Source organism: Sturnus vulgaris, chromosome 10 (genome assembly GCF_052056855.1).
Source record: "Sturnus vulgaris isolate bStuVul1 chromosome 10, bStuVul1.hap1, whole genome shotgun sequence".
Taxonomy (NCBI): domain Eukaryota; kingdom Metazoa; phylum Chordata; class Aves; order Passeriformes; family Sturnidae; genus Sturnus; species Sturnus vulgaris.
The window spans coordinates 1085317-1104377 of NC_142252.1; the positions used below are offsets into that span (position 1 = coordinate 1085317).

General features: G+C 38.9%; 1 protein-coding gene across 2 annotated transcripts in view; it reads left to right on the forward strand.

Moving 5' to 3' along the window:
• Positions 1–19061, forward strand: part of PIK3CB (phosphatidylinositol-4,5-bisphosphate 3-kinase catalytic subunit beta) — a 68623-nt gene that overhangs the window by 31305 nt on the left and 18257 nt on the right. For both annotated transcript variants that reach the window (XM_014870262.2, XM_014870264.2), the window contains exons 3-13: positions 854–1040; positions 2023–2248; positions 4639–4862; positions 7502–7684; positions 7923–8093; positions 8548–8625; positions 11212–11463; positions 11781–11877; positions 12661–12791; positions 15687–15740; positions 16445–16633. In XM_014870262.2, coding sequence (XP_014725748.1) covers positions 888–1040; positions 2023–2248; positions 4639–4862; positions 7502–7684; positions 7923–8093; positions 8548–8625; positions 11212–11463; positions 11781–11877; positions 12661–12791; positions 15687–15740; positions 16445–16633 — 1758 coding nt within the window. In that variant the 5' untranslated portion in view covers positions 854–887. The remainder of the gene's footprint in view (positions 1–853; positions 1041–2022; positions 2249–4638; positions 4863–7501; positions 7685–7922; positions 8094–8547; positions 8626–11211; positions 11464–11780; positions 11878–12660; positions 12792–15686; positions 15741–16444; positions 16634–19061) is intronic.

A 19061-nucleotide genomic window follows, 5' to 3' on the forward strand; every position in this document is an offset into this window, starting at 1 on the left:
GTGATTATTCTAATCCCTTTGGCAGCTGAAGAGCATTGTCTGGATGTGGAGGAAGGTAAATGATTCAGTGAGCCATGGCCGAAGGGAAAGCTCAGCTTTAGAGAGTGGTACTCAAAAAAGAAGACTTGGAAGGTCAGGAAAACTGATGGTAGCATTAAGAGTAAATAAAAATGTGCTGAAATACAGAGGACAGGCAGGCAGGCAGAGGAGTGAGCTGGAGGAGATCAGGGGCAGGGTTTCCTCCTAGCCTGCAGTGGATGCAGTTCCCACAGTGGGTGGAGTTGAGTGATCGTTCTCTGAGGGTGAAAACAAATTGAGATAAGTGTCTTTAGAGGAAAAGGACACTTTCTAGTACAGTTGAAGAATTTTTTCCTGCTATTAAGACAGGTTTTAAAGTTGAATGTCACTGGCCACGTTCATGAACAATCAACAGGAAATTTGCAAAAAATAAAATAATGAAACTGATCATGAGTTTTCATATGAAATATTGTCATTCTTCATCCAAGAAGTTTATTTTGGTTGTGTTTTACACAGGTAAAGTTTTAGAGAGAACTTGAAATTAATTTCTAACTTTGTTTCAGCTAACTTCTAATTAGTTTTTTTCTCTTATCACCTAGTTTTAATGATAAAAACATCTTAACAATAGTGCTTTGGCAGGCAAATACTTGTATTATATTAAATAACATTAATGAGTAGAACTATGCTTTTGTGTTTGCAATACTAGCATTTGAGACCTCAGACTTGTAAGCTGAGCTGCACAAAGCAGGCTTATGTAAACCTTCCAAAGACTTTAAAATGTGTGTCTAATTATAGGAGGTTAAGTATACTGAATTTTAGGGTTTTTTCCCCCTAGGGCCATGTGGTTATGATATTATTGAGATTCCATAATGCCTCCTGCCGTGACAGACAGCCTTGACATCTGGGCAGTGGATTCACAGATTGGTGCTGATGGCTCAATATCTGTGGACTTCCTGTTGCCCACTGGAATCTACATCAACCTGGATGTCCCTCGAGATGCCACCATATCTCAGATTAAACAGGTAACCCCAAATGGGCAGTTCACTCGGCTTTGGAATGAGGGCTGGTTCTGATTTTGACGTGCCCTCTGGCAAATCAAGTCAGGAATTGTAGCAGGCATAGAAATGAGGTACTGAAAGCACGTGCCCAGCAGATTGACTGATAAAGAAATGGGGGGGGTGGGCAGAGGGCAGGGTTTGGGAAGTTACAGTTCAGCAGAGATTATTCTAACAGCTCTATATTAATGCTGTATTGCTGCTCTGAACCTTTATCTAACACAGTGGTAGTCTATTGTTTGCTGATCTAACATTCCTCTGATTAGATTTTTCATGTAGAAGTGACAAACTGAGCTCCTGCTTCTATTGACTGGCACCAAAGATAATGGCTTTAAAAACTACGTCTGCCTCTTCTTAAAGGTTTTGTACAAATTGGAGCATCACTTAAAATGTGAGGGGAATATCCAAATGAAAGGAAGGGGAGAAGTAATGAAGTGACCACAGATACTAAAAAACAATCTGCTGTCCTTTGATTAGATAATGGCCGTGTGAGGACATTGGGAAAAGTTACTGAGGAATGAAGCAGTGAATGAATTACAACACAGACTAACCTACTCCTAATAGAATAAATGATTTCAAGGGATGAAGAATTCAAAAACAAATGTGTGAGTGACAGCAATAAGGGATTTGAACTAAGCTGTCTGGTTTTCTTGCTGCTTGTGGCACATGGAAACTTGGCATGCCATAAGCATCTACTGTTGATATTTAGCTGTTTTCCAAAGAAAAGGAATGCTGAGTCTGTCCTGGAAATCACTCAAGGTAGAGACTAAAAGTGAGACAAAGTAAACATATAATGATGTATAGTGATCAAAATTAACCAAGTTAGCAAACATGTTTCTTTTCTATTTTTTTGGAACATAAATGGGAATGAATGTTACCTTCAGTGCCTTAAGATGTGTCCCTGTTTTCTGGGGTTTTTAAAAAATTCATTTCTTTGTTTTCATTGCAGCTGTTATGGAAGCAAGCACATTCCTACCCACTCTTTCATCTCCTCATGGAGATTGACTCTTACATGTTTTCATGTGTGAATCAGACTGCTGTACATGAAGAATTAGAGGATGAAACACGGAGACTTTGTGATGTTAGACCCTTTCTTCCAGTCCTTAAACTAGTGACAAGGAACTGTGATCCAGGAGAAAAGTTGGATTCCAAAATAGGTGTCCTTATAGGCAAAGGTAATTCCATTTCATTTTTGTTTTAATGAGGTTAAACTTTGTTGTGTATTAGGGTCTTAATTGGGCAAGTAGGAGTGGATTTATTAAAAAAAATTAAAAATTCAATATTTCTCTTTGTCAAACAAATACTGATATAGCTGGAAAGAATTTACTCAAGATGAAACACATAAAAATTGTTTAAAGCTACTTTCTGTATTGCATTTCAGTACTGTATTGCTACATCAAACAGAAACAGTATTTTTTGTAGAAGAGGAGAAAATATATATTATTATTATTATTACTAAGTGAAGAACAGTATAATCCTTGAGCAGTGTTATCATAAATAACCTACCAGCAAACTGGATACTCAGAAGGAAGTAGAAATTTTTATGATTTTATTATACATGGTGTCTGAGTTGGTTAACAATGATTCTTGTTTTTGCTCTCAATTGTGACACTGATTTTCATTGAACAATGAAAAGCTATTTTTAAAGGTTTCACAGTAACTTATTCTTGATGTTATTTCAGAATTTTCAGCTTTCAAATCTACTCTGCTTGGTTATACAATCAAGATTGACAGGGTCATATGAGGTCATACCTCTTGTTTTAAAACAATGAGCCATTGTTAGGTCTCTTATAAAGACTGCAGGTTTTGTTTAGATTTCAGCAGTACACTGTCTGCCTATTTGTTAGAGCTGACAATGGGAACTGTTGGTCAGTTTAACCATTCAGACAGATCCTGACAGATTCGCAGAGATTCACATTCTGTGATTGAATATTTGGTTTATCAGAGCTCTGTGAGACCCTGCCTTATGCAGCCCCTATTCTGTACCTTAGCAGAGAAAAAAAAGTGTTCTTGTCTGAGCTTCTAAACTTAGTGCTTTGTTCTCAAAAGGTGCCGGGTGCTTTGTGTGGTTTGGACAATGTCCTTCAAACTTCGCGAGTAAAGATAAAGACACTTCCAGGCCCTGCACGTTCTGAAGTACCAAAAAGTCACAGCTTTCCATTGTATCATGGGAACATGGGATGGTGTGGGTTGAAAGGGACCTTTTTAAAGGTCATCTCTTTCCACCCCCCTGCCGTGGGCAGGGACATGTTCCACTGGACCAGCTTGCTCAGAGCCCTGTCCAATCTGACCTTGGCCGTGTCCAGGATGGGGCCTCTCCAGAAGGTCCCTGTTCCCCTTAGCTGGGTGCAGCACTGCAGGTGAGCTCTCAGCAGAGCAGAAGAGAGGGACAGAATCCCCTCCCCTGCCCTCCTGCCCTCACTGCTTGTGCTGCAGCCCAGGACACGTTTTGCTTTCTGGGCTCTGAGTGCTCATGGCCAGATCATGTCCTGCTCATCCACCAGCACCTGCAAATCCTTCTGGGCAGGGCTGCTCCCCATCTGCTCATGCCCCAGCTTGTGTTGGTACTGGGGGCTGCCATGGCCCAGGTGCAGGACCTTGCATTTAGTCTTGTTGAACCTCAGTGGGATTCCCATGTGCCCACATGTTGAGCTCGTCCAGGTTCCTCTGGCTGGCATCCCAGCCTTTGGCTGTGTCATCTGCAGCTCTGCTGAGGGTGCCCTCAATCCCTCTGTCCATGTCATTAATGAAGCTATTTAATTACACTGGTCCCAGTATACTCTGAGGGGCAAACCTTGTCAGTCATGTCCACTGGGACTCTGAGATGTTCACTGTGACCCTCTGGATGAGACCATCCAACCAATTTCACACCCACTGAACAGCCCACCATCAAACACGTCTCTTTCCAATTTAGAGACAAGGACATCATGGGGCCCATGTCCAAGGCCTTACAGAAGTCCACGTGGGTGACATCCACAGCCATCCCCTTGTCCACTGATACCACTCAATCACAGAAGTCCCCAAGCTGGTCAGGCAGGACTTGCCCTGTGTATTCTTTCTTTACATGCTTTGGAAAATGAACTTTACTGATCTTGGATTGGTAGAAATTTCAGTCATATCATTTTGACTTGAGTAGAAGATTTTCTTTTTTTGCTTTTAAGCGAAATTTAGAGGGATGATGTCGTCCTTCTGACAACCCCATAGCTTGCAAGCACTTCTGCTCTGTGGTTTTTATGATGCATTTACTACGCTTTTTTAAAATTTATTCTTGTAAGGAGAGACTTAAAACTTTCAAAACTACCTTGAATTCAGAGTAAAGTTGTATTTTCTTCTTCATAGTACCTAAGAGATACATTTAAAATAAATACTCATGCCAGGTTGCATAGGAATTGTGCAAGTAACTTTGGAAGTCCACTGATGTCCAGCTCAACTGTGAGCACCCATTTTGGATGGCATGTCTAAAGGAAACCACCTATGTCACCTAACTTGAAGCTAGTAATGGTTTAAATGGGATGGGCAGTTTCTGTGCAGCTGTGTATCCTTTTGCTTCCTTGAATTCTTTCAGGTCTCCATGAGTTTGATGCCTTACAAGATCCTGAAGTGAATGACTTCCGAGCTAAAATGAGGAGAATCAGTGAGGAAAAGATTCAGTCACTTGTGGGTCTCTCCTGGATGGACTGGTTGAAGCACACTTACCCACCAGAGCAGGAGCCTGTTATCCCAGAGAGCTTCCAAGATAAGCTCTACAGTGGAAACCTTGTAGTGGCTGTGCATTTTGATAACTGCCAGGTAGGAATGGTTGTTCATCGTGTTTCACGAGCTGTTCTTGATCCAGGTCTGAATTGGCATGGATTGCTCAGGGATATAAATGAAATACAACACTTACATTATGGTGTTTGCTTTAAAATGCAAAGTCTTTCACCAGGATCCTTGGCTCTTGAAAGGAAGTGAGGGTGTGAGCCTGTGGTTAATTGAACTTCTAAAGTCTAATTACAGTTCAGCTTTTAAGGCAAAATGTACAGCTTGTATCTTCTATATTACTTCACATTTGTTTTTTGGCCAACTGTTCCTGTGTTACCTCACTTACCTTCAGTTTTAAGCTCAATTCATCAGATTGCTGGTAAGTGAGAGGCACTATATTCAACACACTTATCTCTGTGTGTGACTCACTGAACATCTTTGGGGTTGATCTGCTAATTAGATTGAGAAATACTATTTTTTTTAAATGGAAAATTAGTATTCCCTTTACCAGAAACACACATAGAAAACTAAAACACTGAGACTTAGAGTTAGCTTTTTGTTTAGGCTAGCAAAACCATAGTTTATTTTTAAAATAATACTCCCTTTAGTTTCTACCAGGAAACCTGAAGTGTTTTAGCATCAATTTTTATGATGTTGAAGTCACTATGACTCTGCTTGTGTCCAGTATTCCCATTACCAATTTTTGCTCTCTATTTTTTTGGTTTACCATGAATGATCAGCATTGAAACCTTAAAAATCTTACAAGTGTGTAAATACATCAGGCTAGATTTGGTGTCCTTTCTGACCCAGGTGCAAGAGGCTGATTTTCTAATGATTCAGATTATTTTAGTTACAAAGCTGAATTATTTCTATCACTATCCTTTTAAACTTTAAAGGTTTAAAATGGTACTCACATCTGCCCCTGGAAACATTAAATGTAGAGGTGAAAGCTAAATTTGGTCAGCAGTAACCCCAGCTGATGCTGGATGCATAGGTGTTTTATGACAAACCTTTTCCAGTCCTCTTCAGCTCAGCAGAGACCTTGTGTTGTCCAGGAGTGAGAGAGATTATCTTCAGCCCTTGATTGACTCAATCTATATGCATATGCTGACAGGACAAAAGCAGTGCAAAAGTTCTTTCTGGTGCAGAATGTATTTGCCTGCCACTATAATAGCTTAGGCTGCTGACATTTCAAATGTTTCAAATGCTTCTGCTGCCAGCTCTGACCTTCAGAGCTATTAACAGTTCAAATCTGGGCTGCATTTTAGGGCAATAAACTCTGTTCCAGACTTTACTCCTTGCACTGAGCACTGGAGTCATCCCAGGAGAATGAAAAAGGAAGGTGTGAGGACTGTTCTGTCGATTCTTGCAGCTGCAAGATTGAGAGAAGGCAATATTATAGTACTTTTTGTCTGGAAGGTGTGGGTGAGCTGTAAGGGCTCTGTGGCTGTCTCTGGAGCAGGAGACTGCTCCCCATCTCTGTGACTTCTCTGTTAGGATCATCTGGGGAGCAGGGCAGCTGTCAGAGGGCACCAGCTTCCTGGGAAGAAAAAGTGTTATTCCCTGTCTGCCACTAGCAGTTAGAGCAGGAGAAAAAAGCCTTCACACTGTGGCAGCTTTCTGAAAGGGGAAAGCTGTTGTGGACCAGGCAGAAACTGAGAAAACACAAAATTAATTTAGTGACTCTGCAGAGTTTGCTTGTTCCATTGGGGCACTTGGCTTCTTACCAGTCTATATAAATAAAGCACAAGTTCAAAAGAATCTAAGCAGACAGCGCTTCACATTTGTCAATAACTGGGTTTAGGATGCCCACATCTTCAGAACTGGGCATGTTTTTTATTGAAAAAAATAAAACAACAAAAGCCTAGGACCTCCTGAAACAGCCTTTGCAAATAAATCTGAATAAAGCATAATGTGGTAGATGAAGGGAAATGAAAGATTTCACAGAAGATCTTGTACGTTAGGAACTTGAAATTGAAATTAATTTAAACCTTCTTTTTAATTTACAAAAGAGAGCAACTTCCTACCTTCATCTTTTTTAGAACACATTAAAATTAGAGATACTTTGGAAATAGGTTGATAACCTCTAAGGGTTTTAATTAAAAACTTCCTTTAAAAATGCAGTCTTTCCACATTGTGTTCAGAATGTGACAGGTGTTGGCTGCTACTCTTCTTCTCTGCTCTCCTCCCAATGTGGTGGTGGTTTTCTACATAAATCACATTCACAGTTTCTTCTCCTTTCTTACTTGAAGTTTTTTTTTCTGAGTTCAGTAGTCCCTAGAAAGAGGATAACTTGCTAGTGGCCAGAAAGATGAAAAATAACACATCTAGTACTGCTAAATACTTTGAAATGCATCATGATTTATTGTCTCCCTCATTCAGCATTCCAAAATACAACCTTCTAGATCAATACGTTGCTCTAGAAGTCTTTAAATCACTGCTAAATCAAATAAAAGCCTATGTTTTTAAAAGTACTTCTGATAAAAAAAGTTTGGGAATTAACATCTTACAGCTCTTAGGGTGTCTATTATTTTAATTGCCCTAAACATACAGACCTTCACTGTTAAAATAGTCTGGATTGAACAGTTATTATTTCTACCTGTTCTATTATGTGTGCTACAATTTTAGCCTTGTGTGTCAGCCTCTGGCACGTTTGACCTTCAATATTCCTGTTTGTGTTTTGTTAGGATGTGTTTAGTTTCCAGGTGTCTCCTAACATGAATCCCATCAAGCTGAATGAGCTGGCAATCCGAAAACGTTTGACTATCCATGGAAAAGAAGATGAGGAAGTTGATCCTGCTGATTATGTGCTGCAAGTTAGTGGAAGGCTGGAATATGTCTTTGGTGATCACCCATTAATTCAGTTCCAGGTACACAGAGTTTTTTGGAACTTGATGTAACAATTCCCTACTGCCTTGGCCAAAGGTGCTTCCTCCCATCCCATTACTGAGCAGCAACATCTCCCTCCTCGTGTCTGCAGCCCTGTGCAGTTGTCAAACACATGAGCACCATTCCCTTTGTATGTCTGTAATGAATTCTCTGTTTGGTGTGGAATTGCTGGAGAAATCGTGTTCTGGCTGCTGACAGCTGTTTTCCCTGGCCTTTCAGTACATCCGCAACTGTGTGATGAGCAGGACCCTTCCCCAGCTCACCCTGGTGGAGTGCTGCACCATAAAGAAGATGTGTGAGCAGGAGATGATTGCCATAGAAGCTGCCATAAACCGAAAATCCTCCAACCTTCCTCTTCCTCTGCCACCAAAAAAGACAAGAGCAACAACTGTAAGTTCATGGGGAGATTGTCTGATACCCAGAGGAGTCCCAGTGACTCGTGGGATGTAAATCACAGTGCCTGGGATTTGTGGTGTGATTGCTGGCTTCCAGTGTAGGTCACCTGGGTCCACTCAGAGCCTTCTGTTGCTTGGGAAATTTACCTCAGAAAAAGAAGTGTGGGCAGGCCTTTGGGCTACTACACACTCTGGAGTTATTCAGAATGAACAATAAATTTTGAATTGTCAGGATGTAGTATACCCCCAGCTCTCCTCCAGCTAAGTTTTTACTTTGTCTCCTCTTGTAGCTATGATAACCAATTTGTCTTTGAAGATTTTAAATTTATATTTTTAATTGCATTTTTTTATTTGTATTTGACATTTTTGCTTAAAATGCTTAGCTTACAAGATAGGTCTCAATGTTACAGTGGTGAAGAATGAACTTGTGTCTTTGTTTCTCTTCTCAGAGTGTGTGGGATATTTCCAACCCTTTCAAGATTATTCTATTAAAGGGTAATAGACTAAACACAGAAGAAAATGCCAAAGTAAGTAACTGTGTAACTGTATCAGAAGACATTCTGTTTATCATTTTAATGATTTTCAATGCTAAGTGAACTCAAAATCATACAGATTTCAGCATTTTTATTTATTCCCAATTGCAGTGGTATTTTTGGTCAAAATCTGGCTTTATTGCTAAAATATTCCTTTATTGCCTGAAGATGGCTATGTGCATTGGAACATTGCAGTCATTGTGGCAGTATGACATAAGTGTTCATTGGTATTTGATTTTTTTAAAACATGCTTTCTCTAAAGTGCTGATAGTTGTGTGAATTGAGCTCATTTAAAATAGATTGTCATAAACACCTGACACATGTGAATTAAATATTAAATGTTTTAAAGTGCAACACGGTATTTTTATAGTCCTGAATATATCCTGTGTGTCTAAACTTGGACTGTGTGCTTCTTTACAATCTGTCTTTTATTTTCTACACATGAGGAACACAAAGCTCTGGAGTATCATTTCCTGTAAAAATATACATGACTGGGCTACTGACTGCTGTACAGACCACAAGTTGTTAACACGTGGGAATTTATTGCACAGCTACTTTAATGCCTCACAAACACTTGCCTGTGAGGTAGAACAACATTAAACTCCTTTATTTTATTTAGAAATCAGTAAATTGTGTAGCCACTCCTGTAGATACCCAGTTAACCATTGATACTTGCTGTTCTCATGCTTTATTCAGGATACTTGGTGCATTTTTTTCATTCAAAACTGTCGTTACAAACTCCTTGTAAATTAGCAATCCAACATTTTGGTCAACACCAAAAAGTTCTATGTTACAGATAAATGAGCCATAGTTACATTGGAATACCTGAGACACTGTGATTGTGGAAATGGATGGCTGCAAAACCAGATGTTTCCCTCCTCTTTATCTAAACCATTATTTAGCTAGTTCAAATGTCTTCTTAACCCTGTTCTGTAGACTCTTATGTTTTTAAAAGGAAAGATACAAGAGCCAGTGGATTCTGGAAGCAACATAGCTATCAGGAGTTTCTAAGGTGTTTTTTCATGCTTAGAAAAGTGACTTTTGGTTAATTGCAGTATGCTTTTAGGGGAAAAACAATCAAAGTATTTTCCAAACTTGAGAAGAAACAGGAAAAATGGGCACCTGTGGGTACCATCTAAACATTCAGTATTTGGAATGCTTTTTGGTCTTGAAAAATTAAAAGTCCTGTGGGTAACCTAGAACAAGAATAAATGCAGTGACCCTGCAAGCCTGTGCATGTTTCCCTGCCTTGTCTGTCTACATGTTACAAAATTGTCACTATTGAGAATGTATTTGTTTTCCATTCCTGATTCTAAGGCTGTTTAATTCGCTGCCATTGTTCCTTTAGCCCTGCTGTGCTGTGGATAAGCCAATATTCATCCATTTCTGCTGAAACCACCAGCACCAAGGTTTACAAATGCAGTGTTTGTAGTGGGGAACAAAACATTTGTCAGCTGAGTAGCACTGCCCCAGAGTGAGCTGGGTTGGGGACATCCACCTAGGGCACAAGTGACCTCACCCAGCAGTCCAACACCCCATTTTCCAAATACATGACTTTGGAAATTGCTTTTCTTTTGTCTTGGTCTTTGGCCACCCCATCAGTACACACTATTTCATTCATAAAAGGGGCATGTCAGAATGAAAGGAAAAAAAATTGGGGTTCAGTTCCTTACATTAACAGGATCAGAACTCATAGAATTAGAGAGGTGAATGATTTTTTTTACCCAAAACCACTAACAAATGTAATATCTCTTTCTTTCCCTTGCAGTGCTCAGCAATAACATGGTAGCTAAAAGGGAATGTGGGGAAGGTTGATTCAGGAGCAGAGGCAACCTGAAACATCAGATCACTTTTACACATTTAACATTTATCATTGAGAACTTCTTTTTTGTAATCTTTTGTAATCTTTTTTGTAAAAAGATGACATTTGTGGATTTTCCTCTCTCTGTCTCTCTCTCTCACACTGGTATTTTGGAAGGCCACCTGAAAGAAGCTGACACATTTCACTCTGCAGTTTGCTGTGTATATATGTTATTGAACAGAAATGTAGAAATGAAACAGAAAAATGAAGAAAGAACAGAAAAACATCTTAGCATTGACCTGTAATGAGTTTAATTTCAGTGTCAGTAACTGCAGCTTCTTTGTCTAGTTGTTCCTCTTTCCTGATCCTTATTTTCATTGTTGAAGATACCTGGTTTTATTGGTTTCTGGATACTAATGACAAAACAAACACTGGAAATCACATACAATTACAGGTGATGTTAGAGTCATTATTATTATTGTCATTATTATTACCCTGATGTTAGGGTCAGCAATGTTCCCTCTATAAATTTTTAGATATAGTTTAGATAAAAAGTGAGTTTTTTCTTAAGCTGAAAACAAAACCCCAAATGTCTCTTGTTTAGAAACACAAATTGGTTCTACCTGGAGATTTTAATTTGTATTCAGAAAATTAGTCTTCTTATTCTGCTTAGTTGTTTGTTTGATGAAATTCATATGTATGTATGTTCTGTATATTATTCTATGCAGAGTTCTGTAGGTTCTGTAACAAGCTTAAAATCTCTCATTTCTTTATGCCAGGTTCATGTTAGAGCTGGTCTTTTCCATGGCACAGAGCTCCTTTGTAAAACTGTTGTAAGCACAGAAATATCTGGGAGAAGTGACCACGTTTGGAATGAAGTGTTGGAGTTTGAAATCAATGTCTGTGATCTGCCAAGGATGGCAAGGCTCTGCTTTGCTGTTTATGCTGTCATGGATAAGATGAAAACTAAAAAGTCCACCAAGGCAATGAATCCTTCCAAATACCAAACCATTAGGAAAGCAGGAAAAGTGGTAATTATTTCATTTGTTTTTCTTGAGTGACATCCTAGTTATATCAAAATGAACATCCAGAAATCTTTCCTTGTCCTCACTCCAGTGCTCAAGAATGCAAAATGAAACAAAAAAGGTATTAGAGCATATGTATTAAGAATTGCACATCTTGGTATGAACACTGTTGAGACTTCTCAGTGACTAATTGCTTTTCTGAAAGGTATCACCATTTGAAAAAACCCCAAGCCACTCTCAATTGTATGTATATTGCAGTGTTTTCTGTGTACTAACATTTGCTGGCATCTTCATTTCCATGTAACAATTGTTTCCTTTGGCAGCATTATCCTGTAGCCTGGGTAAATACCATGGTGTTTGATTATAAAGGACACTTGAGGAGTGGAGAACTGGTACTGCACAGCTGGTCATCATTTCCTGGTAAATCTCAGCTTTTCAGGTTTGGACTTTAAGTGTGGGATCCAATAGCAGAATATTTACTATATGCATGTACAGTTTCCTTGTAATAATCTCTTTATTACTTGTAATTTTTTATGTGGATAAATACACAACATTTTAATCTCTTTCCTGGAAGTATTGTTTAGCAGGAAAGAGGAAGAGCAAGAGCCTGCTTGGAAGTAGTGTTCTATAAGTTTCATCTGTTTTGGGAGGAAAACCACATAAAATAGATGCATGCTTATATCTGGTGTTCCTTGCTTTTAAGGTACAGTTTAGGTTTCATTTGGTCCCTCTGCCATGCACCCCAAATGGAATAGATCAGTTATCATGTAAGTGATAATATTTGCATTTGCAAAAATTGTGAATTAGAATGGTGTCTTTTTCTCTGGTATTGAGGTCAATTAGTGGGAGTGTCTGGAGCCTCCATGTCCCTCTTGATCCCATGCTGAGGAATGCTGTCCCAGCCTGGCTGGCCTGAAGCTCTGCTCTCTATGTGATCCAGAGGGTATCTTTTGCTTTGCAGAAGCTGCAGATCTCCCTGGGATTTGTTTTAGTGTAGGGATACCTCTGCTCCCCTGGACTCATTTGTTTATTTAAGGAAATCAGTTTCTCATGGTGTCATAAACCAACATTTGGGAATCTAGGATTTATGCTGGAAATACAGAGCATTGCACTAAAAGTGCTGTGGCTCTGTCCATTTTATAAGGAAGTGATTTCATATTGCATGCCTGGCCTGTAATATTAACTGTTCTGCCTGTATTTCAGATGAACTTGAAGAAATGTTGAATCCCATGGGAACCGTCCAGACCAACCCTTACACTGAAAATGCAACAGCTTTGCACATTAGATTTCAGGAATATTCAAAACAGCCTATTAATTACCCTCCCTTTGATAAGGTAAGGGATGACCTGAAGAGCAGTCCTGAATTTTTGTGGAAATAGCTGTTTCTTCTTTTCTTTCAACACTGCCTTCTCCAGTGAATTCCCCTCTTCCTGCTGTTCAGTCACCACAATGCAGTTTGTTCGACTTGCACCAAGTGAGTGGCAGTGCTTGACTTCAGGGTCTGTTTTGAAGATGTACACTTTTAAAAAGTGGTCTCTACATGGTCTTTGGAAGGTCAAAAGCAAATCAGTTTCCCATATGAATGATCTTACAAAAAGCTAAATTTGTCTGCTGTTCTGGAAACCTTCAAACTGTGCTTGCCTGTGATCTATAAAGATCTGTTCTTTCTTGGTACAAATGTGTGTTACCCATTCTTTGGGACACTGCCCTGTGAGCTCAAATCCTTTAAAGGATAAATGAACTCTTAATACTGTGTGCAAACGGATTTCTGAAGGTCTACTTTTGGACTAAATCCACTGAAGTGGCCCTACAGTTTTCTACAGATGAAGATAAAAATCTGTCTAGAAAGGAAGTGTATATTTGGAATACACGTGGTTATTTCTGTAGTGTGAAGGATAGATAGAAAGGTGTTCAGAAACAAGCAAAAAAAGTTAAGACCTGGAAACAAGTAATGAAATAAGTCTTAAAACAGACTGCTAATGATACATTGTAAGAATCAGGCTTAACTCATATACACATTGGTCTGAATTTTGGTTTGGGGAAAGTCAAATACAAATTAGAGAAATTGCCTTTTCTTTTAACTTTTTTTGGAGGATCTTGCACCTTTGGGGGGCATGAACAAAAAGACTGAAATTACCAAATTTTGTCATCTTGTTCAAGGGCAGATCTGGGATTAAGGTTCATAAAAATGAAATCAAGTAACAAGACAGAGTTTCTTTTGTTTCAGTTTGGGTTGATGGTGTTTCCCCCTCCTTAAAAGCATGGCAGTTTTTCTTTTACTCAAACAGCAATGGAAATACAGTAAGAGCTGAATCAGTACTGACTAATTGCTGCCTTATTTATGGCTTATTTATGACCCATTAACACTTCATAGTGAATATATTTTATCCAGTTTTGGTGTTGCTTTATTTGTAATGTTTTAAGTTTTTTGCTCATTATATGTATTTAATTTCTAAAGAACAAAATTGATGTGCATATTACAGACAGGCTAAGTAAAAGTGTGTCTCTTTAGTAATCATGTATTTGTTCTGGCTCTGGTTTTTCTTTTCTTTGTCCCTGCAATACCAAGTCCTTAGGAAGTTAAAACCCTGGGCTAAATGCAGCCAATAGATTTTACTGGGTGAGACAGGGAGTGTAGTGACATTGAGGTAGGGTCTGGTGGTCTTCATCTCTTGTAACTTCCAGCTTCATTCAACTCAATCTCCTACAGATTCTCTTGGTGAAGGTTCTGTTGAATGAGGAGTGACGTTGCAGCTGCTGGAATTACATCAGCTGAGGATCTGTCTCTCACAATGCTCCAGCTGAGACTTGCTTGCTCTATGGCTGCTTCTCATTTTCCCAGTGCTGTTGCTGGTTTCTGCCAAGAAAACAAAGAATGACATGCCAGGTTTCTGTTTTGAGAAACATAATGTGCAAAAATAGATTAATCTTTTCCATCATATCATCAACCTGCTTGCACAGTGAGGAGCTGTTTGGGGCTGAGGGAGCAAAAGTGCCTGGACCATGGAAAAGAAACTTGTCTGAGACAGGAGCCATGTGTGGGGCTGGTCCATGGCCAGTGCTGCAGGCACATCATGGGGCTCAGGGTTCACTCCAACAAAGCTGGACTTGCAAAGACTTTGAAAGTTTATTTGCAAACAGAGTAATTCTGCAAAGCACGGGGAGGCAAGAAACAAACATAGAATTAGGACACTGTGGTTTTGTTTATGCATGTTTTTACAAACACAATATGTAAATAAGCTTTGTAGCCAAGCAGCAGATGTAATACATGATATTAATGGGAGTTTCATACAGAGAAAAGAAATAGAACAAGTTAGGATGCCTTTCTAAGAATTTTAGCTGCTGGGTATTTATGATCTGATTGTTGCAGTTTTTTGTTGTTTCTCGTGTTCTCTGAGTAAAGACAGCACAAGTCTTACTGGACCTGGGGGTATTTGTATTCCTGGGCAATGGGAGAGGCAGAGCTCTCAGGGAAAAAAGATGCTGGAGTTCCTTAGACTTTTTTCTTTACTGAGATTTTATTTTATTTCCTCGAAGCAGCAGCACCTGACAGCTGTAGATTGACATACCTGGCAACACCTGGCTTGGTTGCAGTAATGTGCAGAATGCACTTTGAAGAACTTCATTTACTTCTAGACTTAATTCTCCATTATGGGCTGCTGTGTGAGCTTCAAAAGCCAAGTAAAATGTTCAAAAGGAAAAAGAAAAGGAGGGGAGATCCAAGATCTGGAGAAGTACCTGGACACAGTGATTGAGATCATATGGGCAGTCTGAGAGCATGGTGAAAGGACTGGGCTTGTGGGTTCTTACTGGGACTGAGGGCAGGAAGTGTGGATCCCTGGGCATGAAAAGTGCCCTTGGAAGCTGCACAAGTAGAGGTGAGAAAGCAAAGGATAAACTTAGAGCTGAGGAATTGGTTTGCTGTGGTGAAAACTATGGAGGAAATGCAGAAACAGAAAGTAAGGTGTCATCAGGAAGGCTGTTTAATTTAGCCCAAGAGTGATGAAAAAGCAAATAATTGAGGTCATCATGAGCACTGCTGTTCCCAATCTCCCTAGTCCTAGATGAGAAAAGGGAAACTGCACACAAGTCCATGTTTTACCACTGGATATACAGAACTGCCTAAAGATAGCAACTTTTCCTTATCTGCTCCATTTCTTTAATGCTTATTTTAGGAATGCACTCAGATTTGGGGTTAATTCTGATGTATTTAAAACAACTTCTTACAGATACTTGAAAAGGCAGCTGAGATTGCAAGAAACAGTGACAATGCTGCAATGGCGGTGAGCATCATCTAAAAACTATTTCAAAATTAATTTTCTGGTTTTTTTATTTCTTATCTTCTGCATCAATCTAGAAATAAATAAGTCAACTGCTCAAATATAAATTTTACTGGCTCTGTCTTATATAATTCACTTTAATGAACTGCTTTAAAATTCAGATATCTATCTGCTTTTTCCAATATTTTTGGACTTGTCTATATTTTGTCAAAAAGCTGTACTTACTCTGGATTTGGAAGACAGCTAAGATTTGCATTAGATCTGGAAAACAATTTAGGACTAGAAGACCAAAATTACTTGGTCTCTCTACTTGGCAGCTGTGTTTTCTTTTGATTGTTGCAAAAGTGGTTTTTTGTTTCTAATGAAAAGAAATAATTATCTATGTATCTAAATTTGCTCACTTGAAAAATAGAAGAAGAAAGTATATGCATCCTAGACGAGTGCTCCGTGGTGGAGTTGGAAAACAGAAATATTGCCATCTAGTGTCCTTAACTCTAAAGTTATCTTTTGAGAAAGTTCTGCAGGCTGGATTTGGAATCTGTTACTTACAGTGCCTACAGTAAGGAATGTGAAAGAAAGGCACCGTGGTCATTTCCCTGTGTTTCATGAGTTTCTATTTAATGTTCTTCCTGCTCTAGGGTTGCTGGTATTTGAGCTACCATATCAGAGTTTTACTGAATTTATCACATCCATTTCTCATTTCCTAGGGTCGAGGTGGTAAGAAGTTTTATGTTGTGCTAAAAGATATAATGGAAAGAGATCCTTTATCTCAGCTTTGTGAAAATGAAATGGATCTCATTTGGACTTTGCGATATGACTGTCGTGAAAATTTCCCACAATCGTTGCCAAAACTGCTGCTCTCTTTAAAGTGGAACAAACTTGAAGACGTTGCTCAGGTAAGGGAAAAGACAACGATGGTGGGGAAAAAAAGCTTTGGTTAAATCATCAGTAAATAGGATTTCTATCCCAAGTGTAGCCAGTTTGAAATTGTGCTTTTGTGCAAGCTGGAGTTCAGTGTCTGACTTCTGCAGCCTGGAAATGTAAAGAACTTACTCTCTCAAAAAAACCCCATAAACCAAAACCAAAATGCATTTCAGAGGTCCTCTGAATGATGAGAAAAGCCCAGTGGATATTTGTACAGACTAATGTTGAAAGCCTGTGCTCAGATTTGATGTCAAAGGCAAGAATTTCAGACTCATCCAGTGCAGCCCTGTGCTCCAGCACGGTCAGCCTGAGCCGGGCTGTGCCCAGCTGGGTGGGAGTGTCTCCACCAATGGAGACTCCACAGGCTCTGGGCAACAAAGTCCAGTGCTTGACCACCCTCACAGCAAGAAGATTTTTATAAGGCTATTCTAAAAAAAATAAAGTTTGTAAATCAAGATCTGAAATAAAACTTCTTGTGAAAATTGTTAAGCTGATGGAATATTATAGAATCCACATCTCAGACTGGGTAATTAAACCTCACCAAGGCAGACAGGTGGTTTTTCAAAGAGATGTGAGACCCACCAGTGCTACAAAACACATCATTCTCATCCTGTCTCTGACCACATAGTCTCTTTAAAGTAACTTCTAAGCATGCAAGGTGGGTGCTGTGATATAAGGTGCATTTTCAGTAAAATTGTTTCATATGTTTGCTGCACAGATGTGCAAGGTTATTTCATTACTCTGTAAAAAAGTCAGTGTTGCTACTTTTTGTTATTGTATTTACCCAAATAGAGTCCAACTCTTGGGACACTTTATGGGAATAAGTTTAATACAGGAAAAATTGTATGAGCTCTTCGTAAGACCATTCCTGCTTGATAGATTAATTTTAAAAGTAATAAAAAAACAGGTTTCTGGATTGGTACTGAAATGTTTTAGTCAGACTGTGTATGGTGAAGATTGGGCCAAACTAAAAAGTCTGACCAAAGTTACCAAGCACAGCACTCACTCCAAGGGGTGGAGCCAGGCATTGTTCTGACAGAATTCAGATATTATGATGCTCAGCTTCTTGCAGAGCGCTACACTGAGATAATGTTTGTGTCTTTTCTGAGTCTCATTTAAAAATTTTTCAACACTTTTTTTAAATTTTTTTTTTATAAACTTAGAGCTAAAAAGCATTTGTGTGAAGGTTTATGACTGATGGTATAAAATTCTATTGGGCCTTAGTATTCTGACCTTCACCTGTTACAAGCTACGTGTTCTTGGAAGAAAAGGCAGCCAGTCCATGAAAATCCATCTTCTGTCTATCCATGATATGACTTTTGTGATTATCCAGTCAGTCAGACTCTTAGTTTGCTCCAGCAGAGAGCTCATTTTCTGCTACATCCTTCCTACCAGCTAGGTGTATATGTTCTGTGATCTTCTAAAAATAAATGGAATTTCTTCCCAGCTTCTTGTCCATGCCATGAACACTAGACTGACAAAATGGAGCACCCACACATTTCTTGCTCACTTGTGTTCTTTCATGTGCAAGTTATATTAAAAGTTATCTGGAAATCAAAACTGTAGAAATACAAGCAGGCACTTGTTTGCTTCTTAAAATAAGTGATGGAAAAGGCATTCTGGGTGCTGTGGCCTTGAAATATCGTGCTTGGTGGCAGTTTTGAAAAGTTTTTTGGAGTGTGGATATTAGCTGACAGATCAAAGTCCTTTGCATTTGGAAGCATGAAATATTATATATGCATAAACATTTTTATTTAAACGGATGATTTAAATGTTGTCTTGTTCCTGTGTTCTTTCTGGAAGGAATACAGTATTTATGTTTGCTTATCTATAGACAAGAGTGCAGTTTATATCATAATATTGCTTTTGGCAGTGTGGAGAGTCTCTCTGAAAAATGAGATCTTACCTTAAACGTTCTGAATATTTCTGTAGTACATGGACATATCAGTACTCCTAATGATTTACCTTTTCAGGTGAGGCAAGACAGCCTCATGAATTTTAGGAATTCCAAAATTAACAGGATTCATAATTTACTTCCCATTAAAATGAAATATTTGCTGTACTAGCTGTAGTTGTCTGCTCATGCTGTCATACCAGAAGTTGTTTTAATGCCCATTTTTAGATGTAGTTTAGTAAAAGTCTTGACACTTCAAGCAGGAAGTTTAAAAAAACCCCAAACACAATACAACAAAACCCAAAGAAGCAATCAAACACCAGCTGTTTATAAGAAAAAGCAATGAAACACAAGCTGTTTGTAAGCAAATGGACTTAATATCAATATTCCTGTTTTTATTAATGCAGCTTAAAAATAGTAAGGCTCTTTTAGAAATGGACTCTCATATTGGATTGTACAGTCTTTAATCTGTTAGTTCAGTGGTCCATGAAGTTATGTCCAGTGAA